This window comes from Heptranchias perlo, chromosome 11, assembly GCF_035084215.1.
Source record: "Heptranchias perlo isolate sHepPer1 chromosome 11, sHepPer1.hap1, whole genome shotgun sequence".
Taxonomy (NCBI): domain Eukaryota; kingdom Metazoa; phylum Chordata; class Chondrichthyes; order Hexanchiformes; family Hexanchidae; genus Heptranchias; species Heptranchias perlo.
The window spans coordinates 15,021,835-15,040,859 of NC_090335.1; the positions used below are offsets into that span (position 1 = coordinate 15,021,835).

The window sequence follows — 19,025 nt, forward strand, 5'->3', positions numbered from 1 at the left end:
TTCTAATCAGTTGCCAGCGTCCAAACACTAGGGCTTTTCTAGTCTGCCAGTGTCCGGACACTAGGGCTTTTCTAGTCTGCCAGTGTCCGGACACTAGGGCTTTTCTAATCTGCCAGTGTCCGGACACTAGGGCTTTTCTAATCTGCCAGTGTCCGGACACTAGGGCTTTTCTAGTCTGCCAGTGTCCGGACACTAGGGCTTTTCTAATCTGCCAGTGTCCGGACACTAGGGCTTTTCTAGTCTGCCAGTGTCCGGACACTAGGGCTTTTCTAGTCTGCCAGTGTCCGGACACTAGGGCTTTTCTAGTCTGCCAGTGTCCGGACACTAGGGCTTTTCTAGTCTGCCAGTGTCCGGACACTAGGGCTTTTCTAGTCTGCCAGTGTCCGGACACTAGGGCTTTTCTAGTCTGCCAGTGTCCGGACACTAGGGCTTTTCTAATCTGCCAGTGTCCGGACACTAGGGCTTTTCTAATCTGCCAGCGTCAGAACACTAGGGCTTTTCTAATCTGCCAGTGTCCGGACAGTAGGGCTTTTCTAATCAGCTGCCAGTGTCCGGACGCTAGGGCTTTTCTAGTCTGCCAGTGTCAGGACACTAGGGCTTTTCTAATCTGCCAGTGTCCGGACAGTAGGGCTTTTCTAATTAGCTGCCAGTGTCCGGACACTAGGGCTTTTCTAGTCTGCCAGTGTCCGGACACTAGGGCTTTTCTAATCTGCCAGTGTCCGGACACTAGGGCTTTTCTAGTCTGCCAGTGTCCGGACACTAGGGCTTTTCTAATCTGCCAGTGTCTGGACACTAGGGCTTTTCTAATCTGCCAGCGTCAGAACACTAGGGCTTTTCTAATCTGCCAGTGTCCGGACAGTAGGGCTTTTCTAATCAGCTGCCAGTGTCCGGACGCTAGGGCTTTTCTAGTCTGCCAGTGTCAGGACACTAGGGCTTTTCTAGTCTGCCAGCATCCGGACACTATAGCTTTTCTAGTCTGCCAGCGTCCAAACACTAGGGCTTTTCTAATCTGCCAGCTACCGGACACTAGGGCTTTTCTAATCTGCCAGCGTCCGGACACTAGGGCTTTTCTAATCTGCCAGCGTCCGGACACTAGGGCTTTTCTAGTCTGCCAGCGTCAGAACACTAGGGCTTTTCTAATCTGCCAGCGTCCAGACACTAGGGCTTTTCTAATCTGCCAGCGTCCAGACACTAGGGCTTTTCTAATCTGCCAGCGTCCGGACAGTCGGGGGGAGAAAATTGAAAAGGGCCTATCATTGGGCAGGGGTAGCGCGATCCGCTATTACCCCGTGTCCAATGGCCCCTGTGCAGGCAGAGTGAGACTTTTGTGAGGCCTGAGGACTTACCAGCAAGCAGCGTTCTGAATCACCGTTGAACAAGGATTCAATGCATTTCGCACTTTCCACCAGCAAGTGGGAGCTCCAATCTCTTAAAGGCTGACTGTCTCTTAAGTATCTCTTAAAGGTAGCTGGTACCTGTTGTTTGCTGAAAATAACAGTCTTCACGGAATCTGAACTGAGATCAGACATCGCACAGGCAAAACACAGATGCAGCTCCCGTTCCTATGTTTGCAAACTGATGATGTGGAGATGCCGGTGATGGACTGGGGTTGACAATTGTAAACAATTTTACAACACCAAGTTATAGTCCAGCAATTTTATTTTAAATTCACAAGCTTTCGGAACATTTACCTGACGAAGGAGGAAGCCTCCGAAAGCTTGTGAATTTAAAATAAAATTCCTGGACTATAACTTGGTGTTGTAAAATTGTTTACAATTGCAAACTGATGAGTTATGTTAAAACATTGAGTAAAGGTTGCGCACTAAAATCCCACATCCTCCAATCTGCATGCCAGACCTCACCAATCAGCCGTTCTGAGTTTGTACCAGGCCTATGAGAGTGCGTGCGCCAAAGTTCTCTGCTGATTCACTAGAGGCCTTGGTGCAAGAGGTGGACAGAAGGAGGGACATCCTATATCTGTGGTGGGGGGGTGGGGGGAGCGGGGCGGGGTGGGGCAAGAGGCCCTCCAGACACGTGCTCAAAAGGCAGTAGGGGACGAAGTCAATGCCAAGCTCACAGCATCATGAACATGGATGCAGTGCAGGAAGAAGTTCAATGCTTTGACATGAGTGGTCAAGGTGAGTGAGGTCAACTGTCAAGTAGTCTCCTACCAACTGCACCACTAGCCGCATCCACTGCTCCACACACTACACCCCCCATCCCCCACATAACATCAAACACTTTCGATCAGTACTCAACTCTTCCGATCAGTTGCTTGCTCTCGCCCTTAAACGTGACTGCTGTTGCAAGCTACCCACCCACAACTCACAGGCCACACACACACTGGCAGCTATTCAACCATGACAGGCACATCACCCAGACACATGTCCCGCTTTCTTGCAGGAGAAGATGACACTTATCAGGAGGCAGCAATTGACAGTGGCACTTAGCCCCTCGAGCCTGTTCCGCCATTCAGTGAGATCATGGTGGACTTGTGACCTAACTCCATATACCCGCCTTAACCCTACATCCCTTAATACCCTTGGTTCACAGAAATCTATCAATCTCAGATTTAGAATTCACAATTGAGCTAGCATCAACTGCCATTTGCAGAATAGCGTTCCAAACTTCTCCCACCCTTTGCATGTAGAAGCATTTCCTAACCCCATCAGTCCACTCTCAGTCATTGGCAAAGTGATAAATGGTGTCGTCAACAGTGCTATCAAGCGGCATTTACTCACCAATAACCTGCGCACCGACGCTCAGTTTGGGTTCCGCCAGGACCACTCGACTCCAGCCCTCATTACAGCCTTGGTCCGAACATGGACAAAAGAGCTAAATTCCAGAGGTGAGGTAAGAGTGACTGCCCTTGACATCAAGGCAGCATTTGACCGTGTGTGGCACCAAGGAGCCCTAGTAAAATTGAAGTTAATGGGAATTGGGGAAAACTCTCCAGTGGCTTGAGTCATACCTAGCACAAAGGAAGATGGTAGTGGTTGTTGGAGGCCAATCATCTCAGCCTCAGGACATTGCTGCAGGAGTTCCTCAGAGCAGTATCCTAGCCCAAACATAATTCAGCTGCTTCAACAATGACCTTCCCTCCATCATAAGGTCAGAAACGGGAATGTTCGCTGACTATTGCACAGTGTTCAGCTCCATTCGCAACCCCTCAGATAATGAAGCAGTCCGTGCCCGCATGCAGCAAGACCTGGACAACATCCAGGTTTGGGCTGATAAGTGGCAAGTAACATTTGCGCCAACAAGTGCCAGGCAATGACCATCTCCAACAAGAGAGAGTCTAACCACCTCCCCTTGACATTCAACGACATTACCATCGCCGAATCCCCCACCATCAACATCCTGGGAGTCACCATTGACCAGAAACTTAACTGAACCAGCCACGTAAATACTGTGGCTACAAGAGCAGGTCAGAGGCTGGGTATTCTGTAGCGAGTGACTCACCACCTGACTCCCCAAGCCTTTCCATCATCGACAAGGCACAAATCAGGAGTGTGATGGAATGCTCTCCACTTGCCTGGATGAGTGCAGCTCCAACAATATTCAAGAAGCTCGAAACCATCCAGGACAAAGCAGCCCACTTGATTGGCACCTCATCCACCACCCTAAACATTCACTTCCTTCACCACTGGTGCACCATGGCTGCAGTGTGTACCATCTACATGATGCACTGCAGCAACTCGCCAAGGCTTCTTCAACAGCACCTCCCAAACCCGGGATCTCTGCCACCTAGAAAGACAAGGACAAGGGCAGCAAGCACATGGGAACAACACCACCTGCACGTTCCCCTCCAAGTCACACACCATGCTGACTTGGAAATAGATCATCGTTCCTTCATTGTTGCTGGGTCAAAATCCTGGAACTCCCTACCTAACAGCACTATGGGAGAACCTTCACCACACGGACTGCAGTGGTTCAAGAAGGCAGCTCACCACCACCTTCTCGAGGGCAATTGGGGATGGGCAATAAATGCTGGCCTTGCCAGCGACGCCCACATCCCATGAATGAATTTTTTAAAAACTCCTGCACATCCTGGCTCTAAATGTTAGGCTATGTCCTCTAGTCCTAGTATTCAAGGATAGGTGACCTCCAAAAACGGTTACAAATGTCTCGGCAGGCAGAAGCAATAATCCAGCCACTAACCAGTAAATGCTACATGATCCCTTTAAATAGCACTGGTGGGGGCCTCCAGGCACTCTAAGACATGTTCAGATGGTCGGGGGTAAGACTGTGTGTTGAGTTGAGCGTTGGACACCATTTTGGGACTTATCACTTTAAGTCAGCGTTGCACACTGATTGTATCCATCTTCTCCTTACTTTACATGCTTCCGGCATTCAGTATTTGCGCATGCGCTAACTCCTATATCAAGATGGCGTCCAGCGCACGTCACGCTGGAAATGTGCGTGCGCAACCAAGACACCATCTTGGATGTTGGAGAGGCTGTGTAGCGCCGAAACAACGGGCGCTACACAGCCCAATTTAGCTCCCTAGGACTTTTCTAATCTGCCAGTGTCCAGACACTAGGGCTTTGCTGGGAACATACAAACAGGAGTAGGCCATTCAGCCCCTCATGCCTGCTCCGCCATTTGATAAGATCATGGCTGATCTGTGACCTAACTCCATATACCTGCCTTTGGCCCATATCCCTTAATACCTTCGGTTGCCAAACAGCTATCTATCTCAGATTTAAATTTAGCAATTGAGCTAGTATCAATTGCCGTTTGCGGAAGAGAGGTCCAAACTTCTACCACGCTTTGTGTGTAGAAATGTTTTCTAATCTCACTCCTGAAAGGCCTGGCTCTAATTTTTAGACTGTGCCCCCCACTCCAAGAATCCCCAACCAGTGGAAATAGTTTCTCTCCATCCACCCTATCCGTTCCCCTTAATATCTTCCAAGCTTCGATCAGATCACCCCTTAACCTTCTAAACTCCAGAGAATACAACCCCAATTTGTGTAATCTCCCCTTGTAACTTAACCCTTGAAGTCCTGGTATCATTCTAGTAAACCTACGCTGCACTCCCTCCAAGGCCAATATGTCCTTCCGAAGGTGCGGTGCCCAAAACTGCTCACAGTACTCCAGGTGCGGTCTAACCAGGATTTTGTATAGGTGCAGCATAACTTCTGCCCCCTTGTACTCTAGTCCTCTGGATATAAAGGCCAGCATTCCATTAGCCTTATTGATTATTTTCTGCACCTGTTCATGAAACTTCAATGATCTATGTACCTGAACCCCTAAGTCCCTTTGGACATCCACTGTTTTTAACTTTTTAACCATTTAGAAAGTATCCTTTTTTGATCCAAAGTGGATGACCTCACATTTGTCTACATTGAATTCCATTTGCCACAGTTTTGCCCATTCACCTAATCTATCAATATCCCTTTGTAATTTTATGTTTTCATCTACACTGCTTACAATGCCACCAATCTTTGTGTCATCGGCAAACTTAGATATGAGACTTTCTATGCCTTCATCTAAGTCGTGAATAAATATTGTGAATAATTGAGGCCCCAAGACAGATCCCTGCGGGACTCCACCAGTCACATCCTGCCAATGTGAGTACCTACCCATTATCCCTACTCTCTGTCAACTTTCGCTCAGACAACTTCCTAACCAAGTCCGTACTTTTCCCTCGATTCCATGGGCTTCTATCTTAGCTAACAGTCTCTTATGTGGGACCTAATCAAATGCCTTCTGGAAGTCCATATAGATAACATCCATTGACATTCCCCTGTCCACTACTTTAGTCACCTCTTCAAAAAATTCAATCAGGTTTGTCAGGCACGACCGACCTTTCACAAATCCATGCTGGCTCTCTCTGATTAACTGAAAATTCTCAAGGTGTTCAGTCACCCTATCCTTAATTATAGACTCCAGCAATTTCCCCACAACAGATGTTAGGCTAACTGGTCTATAATTCCCTGGTTTCCCTCTCTCTCCTTTCTTAAAAGCAGAGTGACATGTGCAATTTTCCAATCTAGAGGGACAGTTCCTGAATCTAGAGAACTTTGAAAGATTATAGTTAGGGCATCTGCAATGTGCTCACCTACTTCCTTTAAAACCCTGGGATGGAAACCATCTGGTCCTGGGGATTTGTCACTCTTTAGTGCTATTATTTTCTTCATTACTGTTGCTTTACTTATGTTAATTTTATCGAGTCCCTGTCCCCGATTAAATATTAGTTTTCTTGGGATTTCCGGCATTCTATCCTCTCTTTCTACTGTAAATACTGGTGCAAAGTAATTGTTCAAAATGTCCGCCATTTCCCCATTGTCAATGACAATATCCCCACTTTCAGTTTTTAAGGGGCCAACACTGCTCCTGACCACCCTCTTTTTCCTAATAGAACTATAAAAGTTCTTCGTATTGGTTTTGATATCCCTTGCAAGTTTCTTTTCATACTCTATTTGTAGCTCTTACTATCTGTTTTGTGACCCTTTGTTGATCTTTGTATCTTTCCTATTCGCCAGGGTCTGTGCCATTTTTTGCCCTTTTTGTTTGCCCTTTCCTTATGTCTTATACTGTCCCTTACCTCTTTAGTTGTCCATGGCTGTTTTATTTGGCAAGTAGAGTTCTTGCCACTCGGGTGTAAACTGATTCTGTATCACGTTAAATGTTTCTTTAAACGTTTCCCGCTGATCATCAGTCGTTTTACCCATTAACAGATTTGCCCAGTTTACTGCGGACAGTCTCCGTCTCATCCCATTGAAGTCGGCCTTACCCAAGGCTAGAATCTTAGCAGCTGATTCACTTTTTTCCCTTTCAAACACTACATTGAACTCGATCATGTTATGATCGCTATTGGATAGATGTTCACACGCAGTTAAGCTGTTAACTAAATCTGGTTCATTACTCATTACTAAATCTAGTATGGCTTGCCCCCTTGTTGCCTCTAGGACGTACTGCTGTCGAAAACTATCCCAGACACACTCAAGAAATTCACTGCCTTTCTGACAGTTGCTAGTCTGCTTTTCCCAATCTATGTGAAGGTTAAAGTCCCCCATTAAGACCACTATGCCTTTCTTACACGCTTGTCTAATCTCTACATTTATACAATCTAGCACCAGAGCTGCTGCCAGGGGTCCTATGCACAATTCCCACTATAGTCTTAGATCCTTTCCTGTTTCTCAATTAAACCCATAAGGTCTCTGTTGGCTGCTTACCTCTCGTTATATCCTCCTTTATCATTGAAGTGATTTCATCTCTAATCACTAAGGCTACTCCTCCCCCCTTCCATTTTCCCTATCTCCCCTGTAGACCTTATAACCTGGTATATTTAGTTCCTAATCCTGATGATCCTGCAGCCATGTCTCAGTAATAGCTACCATGTCATACCCTGCAATTTGAATTTGAATCTGTAGTTCATTTAATTTATTCCTTATACTCCGTGCCTTTGTATATAGAACTTTTAGTTGGGCCACACACCCTAGCCTGACCTTCAGCTTTGATGCTGGGTTAATCGCCTTACGCCTTCTAGTTTTCACTTTATCTGTAGTGCCTAAAGTACACTTTCTTTCTGCTACTCTATGCTTTTCCCTTTCACTTGTTCTTGAACAACTGTTTGTACTATTTGCATTGTAAATTTCCCCTGGGTCTTCCCCTCTCTTGCTGCTCTCAACTTTACTCCCTTCTGACTCCCCGTTCAGGTTCCCATCCCCCTGCCACTCTAGTTTAAACCTTCCCCAACAGCACGAGCGAACACCCCCGCGAGGACTTTGGTCCCATTCCTGCTCGGGTGTAACCCGTCCCGTTTGTACGGGTCCCAATATCCCAGGAATCTAAATTCCTCCTTCCTACACCATCCCTGCAGCCACGCATTCATCCGGTCTATTCTCCTGCTCCTATACTCACTAGCACGTGGCACTGGTAGTAATCCTGAGATCACTACCTTTGAGGTCCTGTTTTTTAATTTATCTGCTAACTCTTTAAATTCACCTTGCAGGACCTCATCCCTTTTTACCTATGTCATTGGTACCGATATGGACCACGTTTACTGGCCGTTCACCCTCCCCCCTCCAGAATGCCCTGCAGCCGCTCCATGACATCCTTGACCCTAGCATCAGGGAGGCAACATACCATCCTGGGGTCACGTTTGCGGCCGCAGAAACACCTATCTGTTCCCCTTACAATTGAATCCCCTATCACTATAGCCCTGCCGCTCCTCTTCCTCCCCTCATGTGCAGCAGAGCCACATGTGGTGACACGAACTTGGCTCTTGCTGCTTTCCCCTGATAAGTCATCTCCCCCAACAGCATCCAAAGCGGTATATCTGCTTGAGAGGGAGATGGTCCCAGGGGACTCCTGCTCTACCTGCCTGGTCCTTTTACTCTGCTTGGCGGTCACCCATGTCCTTTCTGCCTGCGTAATCTTTACCTGCGGTAAACTGAACGTGCTATCCACGATAGTCTCAGCATCGCGGATGCTCCACAGTGAATCCACCCGCAGCTCCAGCTCCGAAATGCGGTTAGCCAGTAGCTGCAGCTGGACACGCTTCCTGCACACATGGTCGCCAGGGACACTGGTAGTGTCCATGACTTCCCAGATAGTGCAGAAGGAGCATATCACGGGTGCGAGCTCTGCTGCCATGACTTGCCTTAGATTTACCCTGCGTTCACCTCTCAGACTCTCCTCCCGCTCCCGGTCTCTCCTTTTATACTGTTCTCACCTTTCGGACACTCCTGCCTCACCTGTGATGTTCGACAGTAGTTTTCTCTTGTTGCAGGTTTGCTGCTGCTTTTATTCCCCACTTTCAGTCTCCTGCCGCTCAGGTCCGCCGCCGCTCTGCGGAAAAAGTTAGGAAAAGCAAGACAAAGCAGCACTTCCTTCCCCCATTTCACCGAACTCCCACACTCACCAAACTCTCAGTTGTCTCACTCGGTGCTCCGTTGCACTCAGTGCTGGTTGCACTCACAGGCCCCTGTATTTCTACTGTTTGTGATTCAGATAAGTCAGGCCTGCTCCTCTTTCGGGAACCAGTTTAATCCAGCTAACCAATTAACTAACTACAGCAGCTCTCTTTGCTGAAGCCTGACAGAAACATAAAAATTTAAACTTTAAAATTGAACTTTTAAACAGTTGATAGCAATTTACACTAGATTTTAAAGAGATTAACCCTTAAACTCCTACACTCACCAAACTTTCAGTTGTTTCACTCGGTGCTCCGTTGCACTCTACTCTGCCAGTGTCCAGACCCTAGGGCATTTCTAACCTGCTGCCCTTGTCCAGACCCTAGGGCATTTCTAACCTGCTGCCCTTGTCCAGACCCTAGGGCATTTCTAACCTGCTGCCCTTGTCCAGACCCTAGGGCATTTCTAACCTGCTACCCTTGTTCAGACCCTAGGGCATTTCTAACCTGCTGCCCTTGTTCAGACCCTAGGGCCTTTCTGATCTGCTGCCAGTTTCCAGACACTCGGGGCATGATTTTAACTCGGAAGAAACGGGTGGGTTGAGGTGGGAGGGGGGCAGTAAAAAAATTTTAAAATCTAAAACCCGCCTCCAACCCGCCCATTTCCGGTTTTAACGGAGGTGGAACAAGGGGTGGGCAACCAACCCGCTCTCAGGAGGCAGGTCGGTGACTAAAAGCTTTCAAGGAGGCTGCAGGGTTCCATGTAACAGATTTTTTGTTTTTAACCCCTGGGGGCCGGGATTCCCGGGCCTTCTAGTTCACGCCTTGAGAGGTGGCGAGAAGTCCCGAAACAGCAATTAAGCGCCATTATAGCACAGCTTGTGGGCCCGGAGGAGCAGGAGTGCTTCCCCCAGGCCCGACAATCTTACCTGCAGCGACCACCCCAATGATGTCCAACACCACCCCCCCCCCCTGATCTATGACCCCCACACCCAATGACCCCCGCCCAACCCCCAACACTCCCAAATCCAACCCCCTATGACCCCCGTCCCCCAAAATCTAAGTCTTAACCTCTCGCATCCTATTCCTTCCTCTTCTCCTGTCCAACTAAGGCCAGCCTGTCAATCGAGGAAACCGTCAAAAAAAAAAGACGTCCTTACATCAAAATCGTACGGACATCCGGGAAACCTAGGGTTTCCCGTCAGGAATTTTCCCCTTCCCCCCCCCCCCCCACCCCCGCCATCTTTCCGGCTCCGGATTAAAATTTAGGTCTAGGGCTTTTCTAACCTGCTGCCAATATCCACAAGGACTTTTCTAATCTGCTGGTGTCCAGAGCTTTCTATTCAAACTTCAACAAGGAATGAAGTGAATGAGCAAAGAATTCAATGAGATGGATTCTACATACACCGCATAATTGAATGGTGCTGGTGGGGCCGTGGGTAAGCTGCAGGTGAGTGAAGGAGCGAAGCAGGGTCATGCTGACTGGCTGTCTGGTGTCGAGTATCAGCAGCGGGCCCCAAGGCTGCTGGCATTGGATCACTAACACAATTTTATTAATATTATAAAGGAAATTGACAAAACTGATCTTGAATTCATTCTGATTGGTCACAGAACAAGAAAAAAAGGAGGGATCGGAGGACTTTTACACCCATATTACAGCGCTACCCTGTTATTCCGGCCATCACATATAGCAGGCAAATTGTGTTCACTTGAACACACCCGCTATAAGCGGTGGGGACTAATGCTTTACACATACTCAATGTCCCAAAGCACTTCACAGCCAACAAATTATTTTTGAAGTGCAGTCACTGTTGTTTTGTAGTTAAGCGCAGCAGCCAAATTGCATACAGCAAGGTCGCACAAACAACAGTGAGATAAACAACCAGTTAATCTGTTTGGTAGTGACTGCTGAGGAATAGATATTGGGCAGGACACAGAGAACTCTGTCCTAGTCTTCAAATATTGATATGGGATATTTTACATTGATTTGAACAGTTAAGGCCTCAGAGCAACATCTTATGCAAACAACAGCACCTTTGATAATGCAGCACCCTGTCATTACTGAAGTGGCAGACTAGATATGTGCTCAAGCCCTGGAATGGGGCGTGAGCCCACGACCTTCTGACTCCATGTGATAATGTTGCCACTGAGCTAAGCTGACACTTGTGTGATTATATTATGTCAAGTAGGGAAAGGTTTTGAAATTTCGAGTCATAAGTAATATGCCACCCTCGCTATTAGTGTTACTTTCCTGCACTGTTGACTTACGCTCTGTATACCAGTGCTGCTTTGTTTTGTTTTTTTACCATATTGCTTTCACGTGAGCATAGTAACTAATTTTTATGATGTACATCTTTTGCAGGTCTCCGAAACATTACAAGTGCAGACACCAGCAGTTCCTCCAGGACCTTGCCAACCACCAAGACTCGTAGGTAAACCACGAGCGAGAGAAATACAGTTACGATGGGGTAAGAGCCATTTGTCTCTAGAATAGGCATAGGTTATTTTGTTCCATGAAGATATGTGAAGACAAGCGCAGTGACTGAGTTCAGCCCAATGATTATAGATGAGTATTTATGTTGAGGCAGCACTCTTCAACAGATGGCATTATCTATCCTTGTTCCACCCACTCAGTCTTGTATCTGATGTAAAATTGGGCTTTCTTGGAGAAGCATCTTCAGTTGAACCATAAATCATCATACTTAGCTAATAATTTGTTTAAAGATTTATTTTTCAGAAATGCATTATTTGAATGGGTGTTTCTAAATTTGTAATTCAAAACTGGAGGTGTGGAGTTTATGAAGAATTGCCTAATTGGTCAATATTTAATTCCTGTAGTTTTCTGTTGGTATTAAAAAAAAATTGTTCACCAGTGCCATAATTAAGTGCCTTTGAATTTAAACACTTGAGCTAAATCTTCATAAACTTTGTAGCTCCCTGCAAATTAAGGAATCTAAAGCTGTTTTTGTTTGTATGTCAATCTGGAGACAGAGAAACTACCCGAGATGTTTGAGCTGTGCAGCCCAGAAATAACATTGAACTACAAATAACTATCCCTTTCCCAAAGCTGCAAATTGGGATATGATGGCAATTCAACCCAGTCCTAGATTTTTTACACAAATATAGATACTAATTGCTTAAATTCTACAAATGTTTTAATTAGTATTGAAGTTGGTTGTAGGTAAAACTGTTTTAACGTAACAAAGAATAATCCTTCCTGGTAAAATATTTTTTTTAAATTGGGTACATTTATCCAAATCTTCTTTCTCTGTCTTCAGATTTAGATAGTTTGTCATGCCAATACTATTTAATGAACTGTAATAATTATTACTGGATATTTAATTTCACTCACTGCTGATAAACTAACCACTTAACTGGAAATTATATCCTATATTATACATGCTGCATATTATTTATGTATTTTTCATGTTTGCTTTTTACCTTGATTAAGTACTTTGGTAGAGCATATGAGACTTTAGCAGCCTAGTGACTGTATAGTATGTGTACAACAATTCGTCAATTGCCTAAAGCGGTATCTGTGGACAACATAATTAACGTGAGCACCTTAACATTTGGTTTGCATTATTTAACATCTCAATAATTAATTAAACATGCGTAGCCTACAGCATAAAAATAAAAGTATATGAAGCACTGAACCCAGCAGCATAAAAATGAATATATAAAAAAGCCAAACCCAGCAGCATAAAATAAATAAAGTGGGCTAAGCCAGCAGCATAAACATATAGAAATCAATTCAAACAAAGGGACAAAGTGCTGCAGGAACATAGATAACAGAACTTGGTGAGCTGGATTGACAGAACTTTTGTGCTATAGTTTGGACACCTGTGATCTATATAATGTAAAGTTGTCTGTAAATCAGTGCCATTAGTACCTTAGCAAACACTCAGGCTTTGCTGTAATTGACATTTTACCAGCTTAGTCAAAATGATTTTAATATTTTCTTGCCTTAAAACATCATTTGATTTTTTTAAACTATTCAGAATTAATCAGATGTTCTGATCCACTAGTATTGTTAGGGAACTTTTCCACATTATGATAATTGTGTTGTCATTGGCTTAGTAATTGATGATTGAATAATGATTGCGATCAATGCTGAATCTGTGCAGATTGGCTGTATTTTAGGCACTGAGATTTGTATGGCTTTTCATAAATTTAATTGAGCCATTAGTGCTAAAACCTGGAATGTGACTGATTGCAAGAACCATTTTAATTGTGATAGATCATGGGGAATATTTTTATTAATACATTTTGAAGCTGCTCCTTTAGCATTTAACTTTTATTGTACAGCCAACATTAGAAATATGCATAAATCATTCTGGGTAGATGTTGTATGATAAAAGTGTGGATGCCTTACAGATTCACAAAGATATTCTGTACTCTGAGGGTAAAGTAATTTCCTCTATTCCTAATTTGGAGTTAAACTAGAAAATGCAGAAGTGCGATTTGTCTCATCAGGCCATCCTCCTATGATCGGTGGTTCCCAAGTAATAAATTATAGACTGGAAATGTCTGCATCAGACCTGAATGATCCCAAGGAAGTATATGAGGGACCTGACATGGAATGTACAGTCAGCAGCCTGCTTCCAGGAAGGATGTATGGTTTTCGACTTCAGGCTGCAAACAAAGCAGGGGTAAGAGCTAAATGGGTTTTGGAAGGCTTACTGTAACAGCAGACTTAAAAGAGAACCTTCAGATCAGGTATTGTAGTATTAAATTAACAGTCCCATACAAAATCCTGCTTTGTCTCACTTTTTTTGTTGAAAAATTGTTCAGTTATTTCAGATGAACAGTAGGCTTGTTCTACACAGTAATTCCTTGTCATAGTGCCTGGTGTAGCTCTTGTCATGACTTTGCCTCCTGCACCCTCAAACTCACATTTTGGCTAATTTTGATGCTATTATCTCTTCCACTGCCAATTAGGGTTCATTTGCTGTAGTGTTATGACACATGTTCGGTATTGGCAGCAGGGACATTATAGTGAGGGATAAGTATGAGAATTGAGACTTGCTCCTTTGATTTGTTCCTGTGATCAATGAAGATAGTGATACAAAGGAGTTAGTAACATGAAAGAAAATGTGTTCATCAGTTTTGTGATGGAGAAGATGGGGTTACAAAGAAGTATAGATGCAACATGGTAGCACTGTAACTCTAATCCACTCAGAGCAAAATCACTAGAAACCCTTTTGCACAGATTATTATAAAAGAAGCAGTTTATCGACCGCATGTTATGTTGCATTTTAGAGTTGTTTGAATGGGAAAGAATTTGTTCTTTTTATAAAGTGTTGAAAGTTAAGAACATAAGAAATAGGAGCAGGAGTAGGCCATACGGCCCCTCAAGCCTGTTCCACCATTCAATCAGATCATGGCTGAACTTCAACCTCATCTTCACTTTCCTACCCGATCCCCATCTCCCTTGATTCCTCAAGAGTCCAAAAATCTATCTATCTCAGCCTTGAATATACTCAACCACTCGGCATACACAGCCCTCTGGGGTAGAGAATTCCAAAGATTCACAACCCTCTGAGTGAAGAAATTCCTCCTCATCTCAGTCTTAAATAGCCGACCCCTTATCCTGCGACTATGCCCTCTAGTTCTAAACTCTCCAGCCAGGGGAAACAATCTCCCAGCCTCTACCCTGTCAAGCCCCCTCAGAATCATATATGTTTCAATGAGATCACCTCTCATTCTTCTAAACTCCAGAGAGTATAGGCCCATTCTATTCAATCTCTCCTCATAGGACAACCCTCTCATCCCAGGAATCAATCTAGTGAACCTTCGTTACACTGCCTCTAAGGCAAGTATATTCTTCCTTAGATAAGGATACTAAAACTGTACGCAGTACTCCAGGTGAGGTCTCACCAAAGCCCTGTACAATTGCAGCAAGACCTTCTTACTCTGGTACTCCAACCCTCTTGCAATAAAGGCCAACATACCATTTGCCTTCCTAATTGCTTGCTGTACCTGCATGTTAACTTGTTGTGTTTCTTGTACCAGAACACCCAAGTCGCTCTGGACACCAATGTTTAATAGTTTCTCAACATTTAAAATATATTCTGTTTTTCTATTCTTCCTACCAAAGTGAATGACCTCACATTTCCCCACATTATACTCCATCTGCCACCTTTTTGCCCAATCACTTAATCTGACTATAATCCCCTTGCAGACTCTTTGGGCATCATTTTAGCACCCGCTATCAGGTGCGTTTCTGGCGGGGGGGCTCCGAAAATCGGGGAATCCTGGAGCGGGTCCGGAGCCCGGCTCCAACCCACCCACTTCCGGGTTCCCCACAGACACGCCGGCGTGCGCGCGCAGCCCCCGCATGTGGGAATCCCGCAGGCAGTTAAAGCCAGCGGGGTTCCACTTAACAGTACTTACCTTGGTATTTCAGGTCATTAACAGACCTGATTAAGTGAATATGTGAGGAGGGGTGGGATTTTATAGACAACAAGGACTGTTTCCCATACTGTGGGAAACACTCCCAGTTGAAATGGACCTGTTGCAGCTGTCAGCCTGTGGTTGGGGGTGGGGGGGAGACCCTCACTCATTGCAGGAGGCCACTCTGTCACTTGGGACAAAGTTTGGCCTCCACCACCCTCCTCCCGACAAGAAAATTCACCAACTTGCACACTTACCCTGGGATCCAGACACATGTACCTACCTTGCGGACCCCCTCAGATGTACATCTTCCGGATGGGGGCCGCCGTAGCTGCAGTCATGACCTCCTCGGAGGGCGAACAGCATCACCAGCCTCGCCGGCCATGCCGTCCACCTCTGACATGTGGAGCTCCACAACAGAGTGCTGTGACACATCCACCTGCACAGCAGGAGGGAGGGCAACCGCAGAGAGAGATGCGTCGCAGAGGACACTACCCTCGCCACAGGGTTCACAGACCGAGGCTCAGCTTCCTGGACCTCTCTGAGCAGCAGTGCACACGGAGGCTCAGAGTCACTCGACATGTAGTCGTGGACATCTGCAGCTTCCTTCATTACGAGCTGCTCCTGGCTGGCCCGAGCACCAACTTCTTGCCTGTCACTGTCAAAGTCACCACTGCCTTCAACAACTTCTCCTCCGCATCCTTCCAGGGTGCCACCGGGGACATCGCCGACGTCTCTCAGTCGTCTGCACAAAAGAGCCCTGCAAATACACCTACACCCACTCTGCAGTGACACAATGGGTGGCATCAGTTGTGGGTCTTCATAGTGATCCTCAGGAAAGGGCATTATTGCACAAACCAGACGAGATTCGCAAAGATGTGGCAGTAGTGGTGACAATATAATATGTAATGTGAGTTGGTCAGAAATTCAATATAGGTAAAAACCATGACAAACCCTCAAACACCCTTGTGCATCCCCTTTATGCTCACGACACGTTTGCCTTACGCTGCCTACTGCACATATGTGATGCATGCCCTCTGGCTGCAGCACAGGTAGTGGCAGGTTGAGTGAGGCTGACTGTGAAAGAGATGAACGAGAGGGTGAGTATGAGATAGAGCCATGAGATTGTATGAGGATTGGGTTGAGTGGTAGTGGCGGGATGAGTACTGGCGAGGTGAGTAAGTGCAGGTAAGATGAGGATGAGGTGTGAGGGGTGATGTGACAGAGTAGTGTTGGCAGTGCAGAAGGAGATGTGGGGTGGGGGCGGTGATGTGGCAGATGGAGTGTAGGGGAATGAGTAAGTATACTCACTTTGGCTGACCTACTGAGGTCATTGGAGCGCCTCCTGCACTGTATGCAGGTGGGCGATATATTGGTGGTGCTGGTGACCTCCTCTGCCACCTCGAGCCAGGCCTTCCTGGTGGCAGAGGCAGGCCGCTTCCTCCCGCCTGCCGGGGGGAGGATCTCTGTCCTGCCCCTTCTCCTCACCCCATCTAATGATATCTGGAGTGAGGCATTATTAAACTGGGAGCAGCCTTCCCCCTGGGCTGCTCCATGCTGTATTTTTTCCTATTTGTTGCAGCATCTGTCAGTGGAGGACTGCCCCTTTAAATAGAGCTCCTCCAGCTGACAGAGCTTACTGCGCATGCGCAGCCCGCCCGACGCGCAGATCAGCAGTGGGGAACCCGGAAGACCAGGTAAGTGGATCCAATTAGGCTGCGATCGCGCGGGGGGCAGACTGATTTCACCGGGCGTGTTACCCACGTGCCCAATAGCCCCCCTGCCGCGAACCCGCAGCCCTGCTAACATCGAGCCCTTTGTGTCCTCCTCACATCTTACTTTCCCACCTAGCTTGGAATCGTCAGCAAACTTGGATACATTACACTCAGTCTTTTCATCCAAGTCATTAATATAGATTGTAAACAGCTGAGGCCCAAGCACTGATCCTTGCGGTACCCCACTAGTTACGCCTGCCAACCTGAAAATGACCCGTTTGCTCTCTTTTCTATCCATTAACCAATCCCCTATCCATGCTAATATGTTACCCGAACCCCATGAGCCCTTATCTTGCGTAACAACCTTTTATGTGGCATCTTATCGAATGCCTTTTGAAAATCCACATATACAACATCCACTGGTTCCCCTTTATCTACCCTGCTAGTTACATCCTCAAAAAACTCTTTTTAAAAAAAAAAAAAAATTTGTCAAACATGATTTCCCTTTCATAAAACCATGTTGACTCTGCCTAATCATATTATGATGTTCTAAGTGCCCTGTTACCACTTCCATTTCATAATTTTCCCGACGACTGAGGTCAGGCTAACTGGTCTGTAGTTCCGTTTTCTCTCTCCCTCCTTTCTTGAATAGCGGGGTCACATTTGCTACCTTCCAATCGCTGGGACCGTTCTAGAATCTAGAGAATTTTAGAAGATCATAATTAATCCATCCACTATGTCTGCAGCCACCTCTTTTAGAACCCTTGGATGTAGGCCATCAGATCCAGGGGATTTATCGGCTTTTAGTCCCATTAGTTTCTCAAGTACATTTTCTCTACTGATAATTACTTTAAGTTCCTCACTCTCATTAGCCCTTGGTTCCCCACTATTTCTGGTGTGATTTTTGTGTCTTCCACTGTGAAGGCAGATACAAAATATTTGTTTAACGCTTCTGCCATTTCCTAATTCCCCATTATAATTTCTCCTGTCTCAGCCTCTAAGTGACCAACGTTTACTTTTGCTACTCTCTTCCTTTTTACATACTTGAAGAAGCTCTTACAATCCATTTTTATATTTCTTGCTAGTTTACTTTCATATTCTATTTTCTCCCTTTTAATCAATTTTTTGGTCGTCGTCTACTGGTTTTTAAAGCTCTCCCAATCCTCAGGCTTACTTATTTTGGCAACATTATGGGCCTCTTTTAATCTAATATTATCCTTAAGTTCTCTAGTTAACCATGGGTGGATCACTTTTTCCATGGAGTTTTTATTTCTCAATGGAATGTATATTTGTTGAGAATATTGAAATATTTCTTTAAATGTTTGCCATTGCTTTTCAACCGTCATACCCTTTAATTTAATTTCCCAATCTACCTTAGTCAACTCGCCCCTCATTCTTATGTAATCGGCTTTATTTAAGTTTAAGACTCTAGTTTTGGACTTAAGTACGTCACTCTCAAACTCAATGTAAAATCCTATCATTATGATCACTCTTCCCCCAGAGGATCCTTTACTGTGAGATTACTAATTAACCCTGTCTCATTACACAATACAAGATCTAAAATAGCCTGTTCCCTGGTTGGCTCCATGATATATTGCTCTAAGAAACCATTTCAAATGCATTCCATGAACTCGTCCTCCAAACTACCTTTGCCCATTTGATTTGCCCAGTCTATATGAAGATTAAAGTCCCCATGACTACTGCATTACCTACTACTTAATAAACTACTTCCACCAGTGTTTTCTGGCCCTTGTTATTTCTTTCCACCCATACTGATTTTACTTCCTGATCTTCCGAGCGAAGATCCTTTCTCACCATTGTCCTTATGTCATTCTTTATTGTTAGGGCTACACCCCCTCCTTTTCCATTCTGCCTGTCTTTTCTAAACATCATATACCCTGGAAAATTTAGTGCCCAATCTTCGGCACTTTGCAAATGTGTCTGTAATGGCTATTAGATCAAACCCATTTATCTCTATTTGTGCAACTAATTCATCTATCTTGTTGTGAATGCTCCATTCATTCAGATAAAGAGCTTTTAATTTTGACTTT

General features: G+C 45.3%; 1 protein-coding gene across 2 annotated transcripts in view; it reads left to right on the forward strand.

Annotated features, from left to right (window-relative positions):
• The window catches only part of fndc3a (fibronectin type III domain containing 3A), a 228,175-nt gene that overhangs the window by 181,184 nt on the left and 27,966 nt on the right, over nt 1-19,025 (forward strand). For both annotated transcript variants that reach the window (XM_067992587.1, XM_067992589.1), the window contains 2 exons: nt 11,226-11,331; nt 13,340-13,515. In XM_067992587.1, coding sequence (XP_067848688.1) covers nt 11,226-11,331; nt 13,340-13,515 — 282 coding nt within the window. The remainder of the gene's footprint in view (nt 1-11,225; nt 11,332-13,339; nt 13,516-19,025) is intronic.